This window comes from Limanda limanda, chromosome 4 (genome assembly GCF_963576545.1).
Source record: "Limanda limanda chromosome 4, fLimLim1.1, whole genome shotgun sequence".
Classification (NCBI taxonomy): domain Eukaryota; kingdom Metazoa; phylum Chordata; class Actinopteri; order Pleuronectiformes; family Pleuronectidae; genus Limanda; species Limanda limanda.
Window position 1 is genome coordinate 27326421 of NC_083639.1, and position 20138 is coordinate 27346558.

At 41.2% G+C, this 20138-nt stretch overlaps 3 protein-coding genes across 3 annotated transcripts; 1 reads left to right on the forward strand and 2 right to left on the reverse strand.

Moving 5' to 3' along the window:
* Positions 1 to 2870, reverse strand: tma7 (translation machinery associated 7 homolog). The gene is made up of 4 exons (XM_061070388.1): positions 2739 to 2870; positions 1540 to 1595; positions 1151 to 1235; positions 1 to 505 (listed from the first exon to the last, which is right to left on the reverse strand). Exons 1-4 carry the CDS (start codon positions 2752 to 2754, stop codon positions 471 to 473), a joined length of 192 nt encoding a protein of 63 aa, XP_060926371.1. The 5' UTR covers positions 2755 to 2870; the 3' UTR covers positions 1 to 470.
* A 1567-nt stretch (positions 2871 to 4437) lies between these two features.
* Positions 4438 to 9025, forward strand: ccdc51 (coiled-coil domain containing 51). The gene is made up of 7 exons (XM_061070471.1): positions 4438 to 4542; positions 5483 to 5575; positions 6368 to 6578; positions 6735 to 6872; positions 7275 to 7439; positions 7668 to 7874; positions 8028 to 9025. The coding sequence occupies exons 2-7, from the start codon at positions 5571 to 5573 to the stop codon at positions 8616 to 8618; spliced, it is 1317 nt and encodes a 438-aa protein (XP_060926454.1). The 5' UTR covers positions 4438 to 4542; positions 5483 to 5570; the 3' UTR covers positions 8619 to 9025.
* A 428-nt stretch (positions 9026 to 9453) lies between these two features.
* Positions 9454 to 18497, reverse strand: LOC133000527 (membrane-spanning 4-domains subfamily A member 4A-like). Its single transcript, XM_061070473.1, has 7 exons — positions 18317 to 18497; positions 16957 to 17067; positions 13667 to 13723; positions 11699 to 11851; positions 11280 to 11393; positions 10368 to 10442; positions 9454 to 10279 (listed from the first exon to the last, which is right to left on the reverse strand). Exons 1-7 carry the CDS (start codon positions 18473 to 18475, stop codon positions 10196 to 10198), a joined length of 753 nt encoding a protein of 250 aa, XP_060926456.1. The 5' UTR covers positions 18476 to 18497; the 3' UTR covers positions 9454 to 10195.
* Positions 18498 to 20138: the final 1641 nt, after the last annotated feature.

Sequence of the window (20138 nt, forward strand, 5' to 3'; positions counted from 1 at the left end):
TAATTACAAAAACTTTATTGGCATCTCCCTGTTAAAAAAACAAAACACAAAACTGAAGAAATAAGAGCGGGTGATTTGAGTTTAACTTGGAGACAAAACAAGAAACAGCGGAGATCAGAATTTGTTTAAATTTCCACTTCTAAACTGCATTTGCAGGTTTTCTGTCAGTGTGTTTGACTGAAGGAAGTGTTTTTAACAACAAATATCACAGTGTGGAACGTCTAATTTCACGATAGTAGGGCGTCACCATGCGTGTACCAGGCCAGATATTCCCGTCCCCGATATCTTCAAAATTATTAGACTCTTTTTCTACACATACCCACTGGAGCAGCTTAACAACAAGGCCAGTTTTGAGTTTGACAGGGTTCATGTTTAACAGAGCACAGAGTCTTTCAGCGAGCATTCAAACGCTGCAGACGCAGGAAGTGAGGCCGGGGGGGGGAAATGAACATCACCGGCACATTCAGATTTTACTTCTTGCCCGATTTCTTGATTCCGCTGCCACCTGGAGGGGAAAAAAGGAAAGTTAACAAAAAACCTCCAATCGGACCAGTTATTCCTGTGGTCAAGTATAGCCATGTTTTAATATCAAATAGGTGAATGAATGTGTGTTTGTGTCTAAAAGATAAAGACTATACATGGAATGTGAAGTTCCTGGGAGTTCATATGATCCATTACATGAGGTTTGAATAATCAAAACGTTACAGTCCAGACTGTGAGTATTTATACAATTTACAACTCTTTTCTCTTGAGGTTCTTGTTCCAGCAAAGTGACATTGTAAGAAATGTTTAAAAAGAAACGACACATATCAGATTGAGACGCTTTCAATATGTCAGGAAGCATCTCTACCCTCTAGTTCCAACAAGTGAAATCAGGAGCTGGTTTATGAATCAAAACCACAGCAGCGTGTTGAGAATAAACTCTGACGCCTAGAGCAACATGATTGATTAAGACAATATTGATAATTATATCGTGATCATTTGGAAGTTTAATCAGTTCCAATTTGTCCGTGTGCCTGATACCACGTATAAATGACCATGTGACACGTGTTCAGATCATATGTTTATAGATCAGGTTGTTCTTCCCTCCACTGTCTGTTCATGCAAACAACTTAAAGAAGCTATAATGACTCCTCCAACTAGTTCTTACCTAAACTTCCTTTTGCAGCTTTGACCTTCAGTGCATCCAAAGCCTTCTGGTCTTCCTTCTGCTTCTGCTTGTAGGCGACATCGTCCTGCAGACACAACGCAAGTTTACAATCCTCCGACTTTACGCCTGACCCATGTCCCTCTAATGTCTGGGTTACAACTAACAGTCATTTTTTAAACATCAGTTAAGTTAATAAAAGAGCTTCATCGTCATATTCCTGAAACACATTTCCAAAGGACACAGAATGGTGCTTTGTGAACGTGTGTGTGGGGGGGGGGGGGTTTCTATAATCCTCCTGGTAAATTGTCAACAATACACGTACTGTGTATATATTATTCATCATGTACAATCGTCATGGAGCAACAGTTTAGTCTGAGAGGAAAACTCACATCGTCCATTTCCTTGGACTGCTTCTTTGGGGCCTTCAGCGGCTTCTTTTTGCCTCCTGCGGAAACAATAAGTGAATGTTAGCGCACAATCTGGAAATAATAACGATTTAAAAACATCAAAAGGCGTGGATTTTCCAATTCCATGCACATCAAGGGCCCGTTATTGTTCAACGTCATTTTAATGCACATCGATGAGATAATTTCGGTTTATTAGAACATTCGGGTTATGATATTCGTATATATATATAACTATTTATATATATTTGCTATTTTAAATTTTTGATAATGTATTTTATTCAAATTTGGGGTTTTTTTGGTTGTAATTTCTTCAGCATAGCCTGTGACTCAAGCATTTCATTGCCAGCGACTGCTTAATTTAATTGTTCTGCATTTGATAATAAAATCTTGAATCTGTTGGTGACACTAGCTGACAAAATTACGTAAATTTTGATGCACACCAGGGGCCCGTTATTGTTCAACGTCATTTTAATGCACATCGATGAGATCATTTCGGTTTATTAGAACATTCGGGTTATGATAGCTGTCTATTTTAAATTTTTGATATTCTATTTTATACTATTTTATTCAAATTTTGGGGTTTTTTTGGGTTGTAATTTCTTAAGCATTGGTAGAAGAGAGCCTGTGGCTCACACATTCGGGTTATGATAGCTGTATATATATTTTTTACTATTTATATATATTTGCTATTTTAAATTTTTGATAATCTATTTTATTCAAATTTGGGTTTTTTTTGGTTGTAATTTCTTGAGCATAGCCTGTGACTCCAGCATTTCATTGCCAGCGACTGCTTAATTTAATTGTTTTGCATTTGATAATACACTCTTGAATCTGTTGGTGACACTAGCTGCTAAAATGACGTCAATTTTGATTCGCTAACACGTCTAAATGACCGGTCCCGCTGCGCACGTCCCTCAGAATTCAGCGCAGGATTCACGACAGACTCACTGAACCATCCGTTGTGTTTGCATATTAACCGACAGCACACATTGTTAACTCGGGAGGGTTTTGTGGGTTTAATACGTGAAAAAGACGGTTCCCAACGTCACGCTTTCGGGCTAGCTAGCGGCTAACAGCTAGCTGCAGCCGCCAGTGTTAGCACGCTTTCACCGTAACTAAAAACAATCGTATACGTGTTGTATAAGTGTTAATTTGGCCTCGTGTGAAGAGGAACCTCTCACCTTCTCTGCCAGACATGTTTCCACCGGGCTGCACTCGACGAGACGCGAGAAATGGACGAGTGTTTGCTAGCGATGCGTGATTCTGTGTCGAAGCTTCGAAGCGTGTGTCGCGTAATCCCGGAAGAGGTTTGTCTAGCTCGTATCGAGGCTCGTGTTGATGACGTATGCTGTGACATGCAAAGCCTCGCGAGCCGGCCGTGCCACGTGACTGAGTCAGGAAGTGGTTCGCGGGTCTGGCGTGTGAAGATGAAACTTTTGTAAAGGTGTAAATGGCTCAATAATACAAACAAAATAATAAAAACAGAGAAAGAAAAAAATGCGCCTTAGTTGAAATGGTTCAAAAGTAAAAAGCAGGAAAAATAATGAAAAAAAATAAACTAGGGATATTTTTTAAAGGTAACATTAATGTGATTTTGTGTGGTTTGGTTAATCACTCATCCTTGAACTTATATTACGAATCAAATTAATAAATTGTAAAGTATTAAACTTGTGTCTACTGTAATCCCTGCTGTGTCAGGTAAAACATAAAAACATAAAGATATTTAAATGATTGGATTTTATGTAGAAATTTGGAGGCCAAAACTTTTTTTCTTTTCCTCTAATGGATCAGATATATTGGAAATATCCGAAACCACCTTAACTCTCTTTTTTCTCCTTCTCTCTCGTTTTCAACACACACACTCTGGCATTCACACTAGTTCCTTCACATGAACTCCCTATATCATATAATCAATAGTAATTTACTCTTCCAAAGTCTTTATTCGTAACAGCTTTCCGTTATTCGAGTCAAAATATAATGGTCAGCGAAACAAAAAAGAAACCGGCTGAAACCAAGCACTGTGGAAAAGTTATTTTTAAATAAAAATTAATAAAACGTTGTCCCTATTTGACGTGTTACATGTTACAAGTAGCACATTAGCATCACAACCTTCTCCCCAATGTGTTTCCACTTTGCCCTTTGACCCCTGCCATTGTATCATAAAGACAGACACTAAATTAATACGTTCATATTTTATGTATTGGCATCACAACACAAGTCATTCATTTATTCAATTCAAAGCTTCACACACCAAAGAGCCATGTTGTCATTATAATCTCTGGAAAGCGTCTATGGTTCATGAAGCTTCAATTCGCCATCACTAGTTTGCGTTGTGAGTGGATGAAGACCATAGACATATATAAGGCTAGATGCCTCGACCAATGGAGTCGAACGTCACCACATGGCAGCCATCTTGCTGAGGGCGGCTCGCTCACCCATAACATTGTGCTGTAGTGGTGCGTACTTTTTAAATAACCATAACTTGCTCAATTTTCAACTGATTTTTAAACGATCTGGTTTGTTATAAACGTCAGAGATGTAGTTATGACACTGCATAAATTATTACATTTCTTTAGAAAATAACATAATTATTCATAAGTATGCAGTATCATAACTACATATCTGACGTATATAACAAACCAAACCGTTTAAAAATCGGTTGAAAATTGAGCAAGTTATGGTTATTTATCACTACCAACACAATGTTATGGGTGAGCGAGCTGCCTGTAGCAAGATGGCCGCCATGTGCGAACGTTCGTCTCCGTTGGCCGGCAACGCGGCCGAGGCATCTAGTGTTTATATCTATGGATGAAGACGCTGTCAGGACCCCAGTGGCCTCCGAACCGGAAGTAGAAGGCCTGTTCCGTGCCTGATAGGAAATCTGGCCCGGATGCTAGTCGTTCCCATTCGGAGATGCTAACCAGTTCGCAACAACGAACCCGTTTCCGGGTGTCATGTGCGCGGTGACAACTCCGACGAAAGCAGGTACGTTCATTTTTAATACCGCGTTGGACACGAGAGGTTTACGCCTGAAAAAGCCACTTTTAGCTGTTAGCATTGTGGTGCTAACATGCTAGTTGGGGATGAAGCAAGGGCAAGTACAGAGCTCTGGTGACAACATGTGTTGTAATGAGATAAACACCGTGTCATTAACCTATAGTCTGATTATTCATTTATTAATATCATGAGGCACGAATTTTAATGTTCAATGGTGAGGACAGGTCACACTGTGTGTCATTAATTCCACTGTGTGTAGGTCGTACGTTTAGTTTAGTTGTTACATTGTGTTTGGGATCAGTTGTGTTATTAAATTAACAATTATATTTAAGATGCAAGGATTAATATTCTGTCTGTGTGTGAACATTATTAGTTTGTGTTTTCATCCCTTTTCATTGACATTTCATTTCTTGTCCTGGTTTAAAAACAGTTTAGAGCCTTTAAATGAATGTAACGTTATCTAATTTCTATTTGTTTTGTTTGTTTTATAGTTTGATTGATATTGTCAGCAGAGTCGTTTATTCTTATTCGTGCTGTTTTGATCTTCTCAGTGTCATCTCTGGGTTGGGATTCTCAAAACAAAGCTTCAATTTAACGATACACTTATTTCAATTAAGTGTTAATAATAATGCTGTTGGTAGCAATTACTGGTTTTGAAATCAAAAGACATTGAAGCACATTATTTGTACGACATTGTATTCAGCTGCAACGTCATTTATTGTTTTGACAAAAAGTTAAAATTGCATTGCAGTTGAAATATGAGGAAACCATCAGTATCGTCTATTTTACTGACCTAAAACGTTTGAATTCTAAATAAGATAATAATGTTTTCAGAGTCTGAACCCTGTTCAGTCGTGAGATCTGACACAACAGCGACATGAACAGTTTGTAGTTTATCAATCATCTTATAGTTTCTCTGTTCTCACAGGTGCCTGTTCCAGTTTGAACTCTGTAGCTGGATTGAGTTTGAAGCACTGACAGATCTCCAGCTGCTCCTCTGACTGCTGCTCTTCTCCATGAGGTACTTCTATATGATTTAGTTGTGTACACGGCGGACATGAGCTTTATGGCTGCGTATATGTACAAACTCATACAACTCAATGATTAAGAGTAGGGATGGGAATCGGCAGGGACCTCCCGATACGATACTATCACGATACTTAAGTGGCGATACGATATGTATTGCGATTTCTGTGGGTATTGCTATTCTGTAAGTATTGCGATTCGATATTACGATTTCCTGGGATTTCTTTTGGTTATTTTTTTTTTTAAATACTGGACCATGGAAAAATGTTGAATAATACCTTCAAATACAACATAGTCAAATTCAATTAGAGCTTTACCAGTTTTATTTCAAATATTAACATTAACTTAATGACTGCCGGGCAGCCAATGGAGAAAATAAATAAAAATGTGCCCTATTATTGTATAACCCCTTTCAACTGCACACAAACTGACAGATTAAGAAATGTATGCCACCTAGGCTACTTTTAAACAATAAATAAAAGGTAAATTAAAATATAAACTTTGAAATAAACAAAAAGTAGGCTATTGTTGTTTGCATGTAGCCGATGCAAAGCTAGTGCTTGGGTACGTTTAGATTCTTGTGCAAAAACAAGAGCTGATCAACATGCTCTGGGGTGATGTTGCTCCCCCCATATATCCCCCCGGTATAAACCAATAAATATGTTTTAAAAAAAATCGATTTGGGAGGCAGCATATTGATTTAAAATCGTCATTCACAAGAATCGCGATTTGTAACAGAATCGATTTTTTCCCCCATCCCTAATTAACAGTATCCTTCCTGCCTCAGGTACAGAGGAGCACAGCTCCGTCGCTGGGCTCATGGCTCGTGCTGCCTGTCCCGCCTCTCCCTCTCCGGATCAGGGTGTGGCAGAACTACTTTAGTCCGAACCTACAGCGCTCACCATGAGCCAAGCTCCCCACCCCCCCCTAACCCTGCACCTCCTGAGGGGAAGGGTGGAGCTGAGGTGGTGAAGCAGCGGGCCGTGGCTGCCCTACAGGTACAGGAAGGACTTCCTCTTCTCATACAAACTTTCCAGACCCTACACCTCACCGCCAAAATGAAATATTCCAACTGTATTCAAAAATAACAATCATCTACTTCTGCAAAGAAACACAGAACCAGCCTGAAACACAGCTTTCTCCCCTTCCTCCAGTATGCAGGTGCGCTGGGGCGGCAGTGGGGTCAGAGGTCGGCTCAAACGGCCACAGCCTCAGTCAACTACTGGTGGGAGAGGTACGAGGAGTTTGTCGGGCTCAACGAGGTCCGGGAGGCTCAGACCAACGTCACTGAGGTCAGCAGGCAGCAGGATGCACCTCAACTCTCAAGCTCAGTTGACCCACTCTCTTGTAAATGGGTTGGCTCAAATATGGGACACAGCTCTATGTATAACTCATTACAAAATGACCATGAATCATCACCTCTTCAAGACAGAAGGGACCATGTTCCATGTTTCTGATGACAGGGGGACACACACACCCGGCTTTCTGATTATTTCCTGCCCCTTATTTGTTTGTAATATGAATTTGACCGGTGTTGAATTCTTATGCATTGTCCCTTTTATGTCTCAATCTCAAAGAAAAGTCAGGAACTGTGAATACAGAGTGATTTTATTCTTCAGCATGTGTATGATGCAATTTGTAGAGGGGATCTCCACCAATCTTTACATGTCTTAGGTTGTGTGTGTTTCTTCTAGGCTGAGGCAGCGTTCATGGTGGCCAGAGGGATGGTGCGTGAGGCACATGCCAGCCTGGAGGTCCTGCAGGTCCGGCTGAAGGAGGTCCGGGACCGGCTGGACCGAGTGTCCAGGGAGGAGGCTCACTACCTGGAGCTGGCCACGCTGGAGCACAAACTGCTGCAGGTTAGTTCAGGGGACTGAAGATGCTCCTGTGAGGTCGTCTAAGGTTTCAGAAGTGGGAGTACATTCATTCTATAAGGGATATCTTACAAGCTACTAAGTGATGATGCATATTCCAAAGACATCTGTTAAAACTGACAGGTAAGTTGACTTGAACTCATTAACCTCTCATTAAACTCACTTAACCCCCCCGTCCTTCTCTCTCTCTCTCTCTCTCTCTTCTGACCACAGGAGGAGCGTCGTCACCGGACAACGTACGAGAATGCTGAGGGTTCGGAGAGGGAGAAGTTCAATTTGTTTTCAGCAGCCGTCAGAGGGAGCCACGAAAAGGAGAGGACAAGAGCCGAACGGACCAAGAACTGGTCCATCATTGGCTCGGTGCTGGGAACCCTGATCGGGGTCATGGGATCAACGTATGTCAACCGTGTCCGCCTGCAGGTGAGGAGGACTAATGACAGCTTTGGTCTCTGTGTGTCGACAGTAGCTCTTGTTTCATGTGCTGTATATTTTCCTTGTTCGAGCATCTCACCAGGATTGCAGTGTGCTTCGATCTTCGCTCAGCTGATGCATCTGCACTTCTTTCATCTGTAGGAGCTGAAGACTCTGCTCCTGGAGGCCCAGAAGGGTCCAGAGAGTCTGCAAGAAGCTCTCCAAGTCCAGGCAGGAAACCATCGCTCCCAGCGTGACGAGCTCCGAGCTCTCATCGACAGCCTCAAGGTCACTTTGAACGACGCCTTCACACCGACGAGCGCAGTCCTCAAAGTCCAGAGAGCTCCAGCACCAGAGCCACCCAGTGTGCCTGTGTCAGCCTTAAAAGACCTCACCATCTTTAGCCAAAGGACACAGTCCCTGCTCGAGTCCCTCCAACCACAACTGGGACAACTGGAGCAAGGACTTGGTAGAGTTGAGGGCAAATTATCGGTGGTGAAAGGGCTGCTGGACGCCAAACCACAGGCCGAACCCCGGGCTCCAGAGCCGCGGGTAGAGAGACCAGAGAGAGAAGAGAGACCAGAGAGGGTGGACGTGTGGGAATCTGAGGTGGCGGCGAGGCGTCTTGAGGAGACCCAGAGGACGCTGGGAGAAGGGATAAGGACAAACACTATTTATAACGCTGTGTTTACTTACACCGCCACCGCCATCACCATCTCTGCCGTCTACCTGATGCTCAGGGGAGCTGGTTAGACCTGATGCTGCCAGACCGAGTATGTCCACGTGCACTGATACGTTATCAGACACTGGGAAAATAAAATCTGAATTATATCATAATATAACATTGATGTGGTTGGAAGCATCGACAGTAAATAAAGATGGACGACACGTCTCCACTTCCTGTTATTTTACAAATATTAAGCCTCCGATTTTGGAAGCTGTCATGTCGTCCATCTTTACACAGTCTGTGTTTGTGAGTCATCTCTAATGAACGAGTTCCAGGTCTTTTGGGCTGATGTCTACTGAACCACTAAAGCTGCTTTCAGATACTTTGTGATCTCAAGATAAAATGTAAAAAGAATTTAACATGATCACTCAGCAATGTAAGTTTTCATCATCTATTTTCAATCACTGTACAATAAATGTTTAATTCAGTTCTACTCATGATATAAAACAAAGCAAATCCTTACAGTTGTGAAGCTGGAATCAGGACGTCTTTGCTTTTCTAAATGTATTTGTTTATTTTGTCTCATCTATCGGACCAATTATGTCTGCCCTCAGTGCATTTCAGAACCTCCCCCCCCCCCCCACTAGGTATACCTGACCTTTGAAAGCAGATTCCCTCGTGTAAGGATTCAGTGTTTGTATCTGGTGATGGACCATGTTTCTGTCTCTCCATGTTCAAATAACTCAGTTCTCGTACGTAAGGAGAACACACACAGTGACGGTTCACTGATTCTCTTCAGATTATTGAGATCACAAAACAAAAAAACTCATCTCACAGGACATGAACATGATCCCGGGACAAGTTTCATGAAGTCTTGATGAAGATATAATGAGAATAAATGAAATAAGTGAGTTTTTAATAATCAGGGTGAACTGACACAGATGAAGAAAAACAATCCTTTAATTCAAATAATTAAGGTCTCATTTCTCACCAGTAATCACTGTAATCCTCTTTGGTTAAATACACAAGTACAATTTCAACTATATGAGAAAATGTCTGAAAACGTGAATGAGGTTCGGCAGACTCCTCCATTACCTCCAAGCTGCTTTGTGTCGTCATGTTTGCATTAGTTTGTCGTGTTGTTGACTGTGTCCACTAAGCTGATGAAGATGATGAAGATGAAGATGATCACTGCAGGTCTGTCTTCCTGATTTACTGATGTTTTCACATGATTTTAAAATGCTTCGCTGATTAATCGAGTGGTTCATAAAATCCACTCGATCCAGATTTGTATTTTTATTGCATAAACTCAATCGATACCAGCTCCCTAAACATGTCTGAATTCGTCCATGTGATTCTGTTTTTTGTTTTTTCCTCTCGTAAAAAGTACTCAACACACAGAACACAGTAGGACATAGTGCACACGGAGGATATGATGAGGGTTGTGCAAACTGGAATAGTGCAGTTATAAGGATGTAGGTTAATCATTTCAGAAGGTGAACAGCCGACACACTGTGCTTTTCTGACGTCAAATCTTACACACGTCAGTTTAGGTTTTGAAAGCGAGAAAACATTAAAGCCATTTTACTGGAGTGCTCGTGCACGTAAAGAGATCTGTAGCAGTCCTAACGGTGCCAGGTCATGCAGAAGAGGCAGGTTGTCTTCAGCCAATGACAGAATCGTAGGTTGGAGGCTCAGGTTCACCTGTGGCTCTCTGTTGTTGTGGGTTTTTAGAATCGTTCTGCACCTGCAAAACACACACAAGGGTTCAAATTTCCTTCTGACGCCAGAGACAGAATCCACAGGTGCTCATGGCTTCACAGATGTGAGCTGACCTGTGAGACGGGAGGAGCCGTTGCTGGTACCGCGGGAAAACCAGAGGCTGCAGGCATGACAATAACTGATGTCGGCTGGAAGACAAAACACAGGGTGATTCAATGTTTCCTCACAAGCTGCAGACGTGAGGAGAGAAGAAGCCACATCTGTTTCTGATGATGTCACAGCTGGATCACCGGTGGCTTCTACAGTTCTGTTCAATTGTCTAATGGTCATATTTACTTCTATCTACTTCCTCTTATTCAAGGCTATCTGTGGCCTAGATCTGTGTAACCAAGGTCTGCTGCACACTAGTGGATTTTCATAACGACAGGTGTAACAGCTTTGTACTCTTTTAATAAAATGGACAAACTAGATCCAGTCGAGACAATAGAAACAAGCATGGAGGCGGGTTGCCTCTGTCTGAAGCTGCTTGCACGTGTTTGTGTTTAGTTTTGTTGTTGTTGCAATTCCTAAAGTTTGTCCAATTCTACTGTCGACCTGGTGTGCGACAGAAGTCTTATTTAAGGCTCGGTCTCACGTAAACAATGCGAAAAGTTCACCAAAGTTGAACTCTTCTCGAAGCCATTTGCCTCGACGCAGGATGTAAATATTTCGTTCACCTCCTCGCTGGCGCAGATTGGAAGGGAACTGGAAACTGGACCATGTTGGCATTGGTCCAGTTTCCTCTGACATCACGCTCAGGGTGTGAAGGTGAAAAGCTTTAATGAATAATGTTGTGTTGCTGCGATCCAGGTTTACAAGTGACCTTAACACAGAGAATCGCACAATCACCGGCACGATCGTCGAAAGGGTTGAATCGGAAACACGAAATGGGGCCGATAATCCTCCAGTGTGCAGCAGGCATCAGATCAGTTCATCTCATGTTGAGCACTGAAGAATGATCTGCTCTCAGTCCCTGGTTGACTCACCTCTCCGCTGCAGTTGCAGGTGGCGTTGCAGGCGATTCCTGAGACGACGAGCGAGACGATCAACTCTAATAGGTTCACAATACCCATGATCCCCGATAAGCTCGCCATCCGATTCTGGCAACACACACACACACACACACACACACACACAGAATAACAGAGTTGAGGTAAATCCACAGCCTTGTCTGCCCTGCTAAGCTCGTAAAGCTTTGATTCCCCAAAATTCATTACACAAAAAACTTTGAAATATTGAGAGCCATGCAAAGAGCTATTCAAAATGATCTTAATGAACAACTTAGCACAGTCAGGATCAAATAATGAGTAAGATGAGTAAGACTGAAGCTTGCAGGACCCAGACCAGGAGTCTACAACTTCCTCTCTGCCTGGTGTTAAGTGTGAAGGACCATCAAACTGCATACCTCATAAATGTGGTTGTAGCAGTTATAGTTGTAATTCTGATCGTAGCGGCACTGAATGAGCCATCCTTCCCAAGCAATATCAATAAAGTAGAGGATGGTCCCGACGCTGGAAAAAACTGCTGCAACGACACACCAACCCAGAGCAGCGTTGACCTGGCAGGGAGACGAGAGACACAGCGTCAGGACACATGGACAGAGGGGGTGGTGCTCTCTGACCCACCCGGCTTTACTTTAGTCTGACTTGTTCAATGGAGCTTCATATCAGAGGTGATCAGGCCACGATCACAACCATATACAGGTGCATCTCAATAAATTAGAATATCATGGAAAAGTTCATTTATTTCGATAATTCAATTCAGAAAGTGAAACTCATATATTATATAGATTGATTACATACAGAGTGAAATATTTCATATGTTTATTTCTTTTAATTTTGATAATTATGGCTTACAGCTAATGAAAACCCAAAATTCTCTATCTCAGAAAATTAGAACATTACCAAAGACCAATAAAAAAAAGATTTTTAATACCGAAATGTCAGCCTACTGAAAAACAATGTTCATATATATGCACTCAGTACTTGGTCGGGGCTCCTTTTGCATGAATTACTGCATCAATGCGGCGTGGCATGGAGGCGATCAGCCTGTGACACTGCTGAGGTGTTACGAAAGCCCAGGTTACTTTGATAGCAGCCTTCAGCTCGTCTGCATTGTTAGGTCTGGTGTCTCTCATATTCCTCTTGACAATACCCCATAGATTCTCTATGGGGTTCAGGTCAATAAAGCACAGTGGCAGTTTGGCCAGGTGCCAGGTCTTGCTGGTAAGTGAAATCAGCATCTCCATAAACCTTGTCAGTGGAAGGAAGCATGAAGTGCTCTAAAATGTCCTGGTAGACGGCTGCGTTGACTTTGGACTTGATAAAACACAGTGGACCAAAACCAGCAGATGACATGGCTCCCCAAATCATCACCGACTGTGGAAACTTCACACTGGACTTCAAGCAACGTGGATTCTGGGCCTCTCCACTCCTCCTCCAGACTCTGGGACCTTGATTTCCAAATGAAATTGACTTTCATCTGAAAAGAGGACTTTGGACCACTGAGCAACAGTCCAGTCCTTTTTCTCCTTGGCCCAGGTAACACGCTTCTGACGTTGTCTCTGGTTCAGGAGTGGCTTGACACGAGGAATGCAACAGTTGTAGCCCATGTCCTGGATACGTCTGTGCGTGGTGGCCCTTGATGCACTGACTCCAGCCTGAGTCCACTCCTTGTGAATCTCCCCCGAATTCTTGAATGGCCATTGCTTCACTATCCTCTCAAGGCTGTGGTTATCCCTGTTGCTTGTGCACCTTATTCTACAACAACTTCTTCCTTCCACTCAACTTTCTATGAATATGCTTGGATACAGCACTCTGTGAACAGCCAGCGTCTTTAGCAATGACCTTTTGTGGCTAACCCTCCTTGTGGAGGGTGTGAATGTGTATCTTCTGGACAACTGTCAAGTCAGCAGTCTTCCCCATGATTGTGAATCCTACTGAACCAGCCTTAGAGACCATTTAAAGGCTCAGGAAACCTTTGTAGGTGTTTTGAGTTAATAAGCTGATGAGAGTGTGACATCGTGAGTCTACAATATTGAACTTTTTCACAATATTCTAATTTTCCGAGATACTGAATTTTGGGGTTTCATTAGCTGTAAGCCATAATCATCAACATTAAAAGAAATAAACCCTTGAAATATTTCAATCCGGTGAAATGAATCTTTATAATATATGAGTTTCACTTTCTGAATTTAATTATCTAAATAAACGAACATTTCCATGATATTCTAATTTATTGAGATGCACCTGTATGTGGTTAAGCTATTGGTCGCTGATGGAGCGCATGGGTTTTTCTTCCGTTGCACACATCACCGCCATGAACCTGGAAGGCCAGAAGAATCCACATGAAGCAGCAGCAGCGAGTCACTGACCAGAGGGCGGGTGAGACGTTTCCCAGCAGCCACTGTCAGGGATCCAGCTGTGATGTACTGCAACAGACAAGCACATGGGTACTCTTTAGTTTATGACCTCAATGACATCACTTCCTTTAACATGTTTCCTAAAAAGCCTTTGTTAATCCCCGTACATCGTGATATTACCAACATGTCTTTTCTGATTTATTATTAACCAGGGAGGTTATGTATCTGTTATATGTCATACGAATTAAAAAAAACTTACTGGAAGGATCCATAACATTTTGTCTTGGATCCGGACAAACGGGAATATGAAGGGATTTTTCTTTCCACTTTATTAACATTGCAAGAAACTAGGGCATTTTGGGACGTTTTCACAAAATTCTCAGGGAATAATTCATGGCTGTAGATGTACTTTTGTTTTATTTTAGACATATCTACAGGATTTATATGAGGGGACCGAAGTATGCACTTTATTTACCTTCACCAATCGGGTCATATTTTCATTGGCACAACAAAACTTGGTGAAACAAAGTGGGCGTCAGGAAAGAACTCATCGAATTTGGTGATTTCTCAGGGAATAATTCTTGGATCCTGATGAAGAATATCTGATATATTTAGGGGACTGATATAAACAAGGTTGTGCAATTTGGTGCAGATCCAAATAAAATCCTGGCTTTAGTGAAATTAAATCTTAAGAGGACTTTTTCGATGTTGCTCGGTACGTACTCTAGTTTGAATTTTGTATTTTGTGTTTTGTATTTTAATGTTTAATTTTAATTCTATCCCATTCCCTGATCATATTTCCTTTAGTCCTCGGATCTTATAAATCCTATTTCATCTTTAAACACTTTTTACAAATTGGTTTTGAAAAGGGCTCTATAAATAAAGGTTATAATTAAATATTTAATAAAGGTAACATCAGCAGCAGAAACACGTTACAGCAGCATTTTCTATTCATTGTCTGCAAGCTGCAAGTTCCAAAAAGCCTTAAAAAAACTATAAGGAGATTTGCCTATAGAGGGCGCTGTATAACTCTTGTGTGTTGAAAGAGTATAATTCAGAGGTCTTCAACAGGGGGTCCGCGACCCCTAGGGGGTCCGCGGAGGTACTGCAGGGGGGGTCGCGAAATCTTTGGTTGATTAGACAATTAAAAAAAATATATATCATTTTTTTTTTTTTTTCACGAATTTAAATGTCTTTCAATACACATTAACATGCATCCAACATATTGTGAGGCTGATTTGACCCTCTGCCTGACAACCTCCATCCATCCAAGATTAGATAAGTTGTGTGCTACCCATCAGGGTCCGATATCTCACTAATGTGGGAGTATGTGTGCCATCCACAGATGAGGATTCACTGTCTCTTATACATGTATGTTTAAAATAAAAACATGAATCTGTGAATTACTTTAATACCTCAGTGTTGTATGCAAGATGTACCGTGCGTACGGAAAGTATTCAGACCCCTTTAAATATTTCACTCTTTTTTTCATTGCAGCAATTTGCAAATATCAAAAAAGTTCATTTTATTTCTCATTAATGTACACTCAGCACCCCATCTTGACTGAAAAAAACTGAAATTTAGAAATTTCTGCAGATTTATTAAAAAAGAAAAACTGAAATATCACATGGTCATAAGTATTCAGACCCTTTACTGTGACACGCATATTTAACTCACATGCTGTCCATTTCTTCTGATCCTCCTTGAGATGGTTCTACTCCTTCATTGGAGTCCAGCTGTGTTTAAGGCACAGATCTGGCCAAGGTTACAAAATAATTTCTGCAGCACTCAAGGTTCCTAAGAGCACAGTGGCCTCCATAATCCTTAAATGGAAGAAGTTTGGGACGACCAGAACTCTTCCTAGACCTGGCCGTCCAGCCAAACTGAGCAATCGTGGGAGAAGAGCCTTGGTGAGAGAGGTAAAGAAGAACCCAAAGATCACTGTGGCTGAGCTCCAGTGATGCAGTATGGAGATTGGAGAAAGTTCCACAAAGTCAACTATCACTGCATCCCTCCACCAGTCGGGGCTTTATGGCAGAGTGGCCCGACAGAAGCCTCTCCTCAGTGCAAGACATATGAAAGCCCGCATAGAGTTTGCCAAAAAACACATGAAGGACTCCCAGACTATGAGAAATAAGATTCTCTGGTCTGATGAGACCAAGATTGAACTTGTTGGCGTTAATTCTAAGTGGTATGTGTGGAGAAAACCAGGCACTGCTCATCACCTGCCCAATACAATCCCAACAGTGAAACATGGTGGTGGCAGCATCATGCTATGGGGGTGTTTTTCAGCTGCAGGGACAGGACGACTGGTTGCAATTGAAGGAAAGATGAATGCGGCCAAGTACAGAGATATCCTGGAAGAAAACCTCTTCCAGAGTGCTCTGGACCTCAGTCTGGGCCAAAGGTTCACCTTCCAACAAGGCAATGACCCTAAGCAGACAGCTAAAATAACAAAGGAGTGGCTTCGGAACAACTCTGTGACCATTCTTGACTGGCCCAGCCAGAGCCCTGACCTAAACCCAATGGAGCATCTCTGGAGAGACCTGAACATGGCTGTCCACCAACGTGTACCATCCAACCTGACGGAACTGGAGAGGATCTGCAAGGGAGAATGGCAGAGGATCCCCAAATCCAGGTGTGAAAAACTAGTTGCATCATTCCCAAGAAGACTCATGGCTGTATTAGCTCAAAAGGGTGCTTCTACTCAATACTGAGCAAAGGGTCTGAATTCTTATGACCATGTGATATTTCAGTTTTTCTTTTTATATAAATTTGCAAAAATTTCTACATTTCTGTTTTTTTCTGTCAAGATGGGGTGCTGAGTGTACATTGATGAGAAATAAAATGAACTTTTTTGATTTTAGCAAATAGCTGCAATGAAACAGAGTGAACAATTTAAAGGGGTCTGAATACTTTCTGTACCCACTGTATGTTTATAAATGGCAGTGGCATGGCCACCCTGTACCTTGCACATGTTAAAATTAAAAACATGAATATATGAACCCGTGTAATATTTGAATAGCTTAGTATTGAATGCACAATATCAGGGTAGTTATGTTTATACATGGAACTAGGCCCAGTTTAATATAAAACACAATTTTATACAATATATGTAGTAGGGGGTCCCTGCTCCATCTCTCCTCCAGTTTGGGGGTCCTTGGCCTGAAAAACGTTGAAGACCCCTGGTATAATTGATAATGACTCCTCCTACTGGCTCAGTACATAAAGGCTTTGTGAATTCAAATGCATGTAAAGCAGCACACGACTGAAAACAGAGCAGCACATTAAGGTTGACTCACGCATAAAGCTCCCCAGACCCAGAAGCCAGAGAAAGCCGCAATTGTGTCCGCTGGAATCCCCATGGCAACGCCAAACAGCAGAACGGTGAGGCCGACCATGATCTGAATTGTCTGGAGGCACAAACACAAACAAAGGAGTGAACTTAGGTTTCAGACAAACTAATGAAGACGAAGGAAGAAGAATGAAAGTCCAGTGTGTAGATTTAGTTGAAAGGATCGATTGGCAGAAATTGAGTATAAAGTGATGTTTTCACTAGTGTTTCATGTAAATTGTAAGAATTGTTGATTTCTTTACCCCAGAATTGGCCATTTATATTTAAATACTTTATTTTTAAAGGTGCCCAAACTGGACAAACTAAACCCTTTGACTTTTTTTGACAACTGAAGCTGCCACAGGTTCTCTGTCATGTTTGGAAGGGGAGGGTGAGGTGGGGGGTGTTCAGCTGCAACATGACACTTCACCACTGGATGTCACTACATTCTACACACTCCAACTTTATATCTCTAATTGGTTCATTTTGCTTTTTCAAACAAACACTATGAAATCAGATAATTACTCATAGAGATTGTGTGATTTAACAAAATCAGAACTTATTACAATCAAATTTACTTCAATAGCAATAACATAAATCTAATATATTGAGATGTTTTGCATTGTGCAGGTAGAGTCAGGTGATACAATGCATGATTGAAATTTTTTTTATAAAATGTTTTGCTGTTTATCAAGTGTTTGTCATTCAGTCTTTAAACTTGAAAAAATTAATAATGTGACGTTTATATTAATTTCTTAATCTGATTTTTGGCCGTATCATCCAGCCCCTATTGCTCTTAAGTAACATTAAGCATTTAAGGAACGCAGTAAATTCAAAGATGACAAATTAACATTACACCTGTAAACCACATTAAATACACAACATATAAAAACGTGTGTGTGTGTGGTACATAATCATATTTTGATGGACAGTAGAAGAGATGATTCAAAATCAGAAATTGTGAAATGTGAGGTGAAATGAAAGAAGTTTATAAACCTGGTTCGTTCATTTGATAAAAGCTTAAAACCTTCACATGAAATTTATGAATTTGATCGTTCAGCTCTAATGTCTTTGTCATTAGTCGAGTTTACAGCACGTCTAACAAATAAGAGCAGACTTTGGAAATAAATTCACAATAAAACCTTCAAATTAAAGATCATAAACATAAGGAAATAACTTTCTAATAAAAAGTAGCATTTACAGATCCATATGGGAAGATTCAAAATTTGTAAGTAAATACAAAAATGGTAAATTTCCATCTTGTTGCATTTCCCTCGGACCCTCTAGAAGTCTGAGTATTGTCTCCACACACTGATGCTGAATCTTACCCCGAGAACACATGGATGCTTCTTGCTGAACTTCTGGATGCCCACACAATGTGGGAGGCCGGCCCCCCGGGGGGCACCCTGGGGAGCACCCTGGGGAGACGGGTGCACATGCGTGACCACCAGCACGCCCTCCGCCGTCGTGAACATGGATGAAGACATGTTTCTGCTCTTCTGAACCACGGCTTCCTGCTCCGTCAGATTTAAGATGACGGGTTTAACAATGATGAGAGAATCATTAACGCAGAGCCCTGCCCCTTTACCACTCTGCTGTGACGGAACTGTTACTGGAACTGGAACTGAGATGATGCACACGGATATAAAATCATGAAATTCAAGTCAACCATTTACAGAATGTGATGAACAGAGAAGTTGACCCAGAAACTAGAGCAGTTCTCTATAGAGCAAGTTCCTCCACCAAAGTTAAACAGTCCTACACACGACTGTTTGCTTCTTACGGGAGAAAGATGACAGAAAAAAGCAATTTCTTTGATAACCTCAATTATTTATCCGTCATAAAACATATTTTTTATACCCTGATTGTGACTCAAGCTTTTCTGTTCTCCTAATGAAACCAAATTTAAAGACCAGAATACTAGAGACAGATTTTTATTTGGATCTGCATCAAATCACAAACCCTTGTGTCACAATGTGGATCCTCACCAGCACCGAAAACCCTCATATTCAAGTGTCTCGATTGAATCAGTTGTCTCAGTATTTTCCCAAATGATCCCGTGACCCCCGTCCAACACAATGGAAAGAAAGTTCTTCTGGTAATCCTGCAGACTAACAAACCGACAAAACAACACAAACAGACGTGGACGACAACACAACCTCCTGGCAGGTGGTAATGAATCAGAGCAGCATCATTAGGAATTAAATGTGTTGATTTGGATCTGAATCCCAGTGACGATTAAACTGAAACTGTGATATTATCAAACTAGATTCATTGTTTTTTAAATGATTTCATCCACAATAAACATTTGAGAGTACAAACTCGTGTGTGTGTGTGTGTGTGTGTGTGTGTGTGTGTGTGTGTGTGTGTGTGTGTGTGTGTGTGTGTGTGTGTGTGTGTGTGTGTGTGTGTGTGTGTGTGTGTGTGTAATAAGACAAAGTTAAAGAGTTCCACCTTTGGACACGATCTTCCAGCTTGAACGTCCTCCAGCTGGCCTGACTGCCGGGAAGCTCTTGTTTGCTAAATTAATCTTTCCGATGTAGAGAAAAACTACGTGAATCTTTCTATAATCAGTTGATTCTTTACAGTAACTGGTCGTGAAATGTGATGTTCATCTTCATCCACAGCACAAGTGAAGACAAAGTTAACTACTACAACTGTAATGTTTCAACACCCACTGAACACATTGAACCAGTTATTGGGTCTAAAGTAAGTGAAGTGGATTCAAAACCTCGTGACGCATCAGTCATCTGGTTGGTTTCTCCATCTGCAGATCAGACCTGCATCATATTCAGGAGGAGTTTCGCTGACTGATTCAAACTTTTATTATTATCCTAGATTCTAAGATAAGATAAGATATATTGACTTTATTAATCCCGAAGGAAACTCTGGTGGCAGCTTGTTCCAAGATTTACAGTAGCACGATATACAACAGATTACAGTTCAATAAAACAATAGTTTTATTATAATGAGTATTACGTCTGAAAAATATAAGTGAAAATGAAACTATAAAGTGCATATGGAGTAAATGGACCAGTGGCTGAAATACATAACAATAGAAAACTAGGGAGTTTTAAGGGTAAATGTGCTTTTATGATTTCATAATATTTATATCTATCTGTAATTTATTTTCCTTACATTTCCATGTAT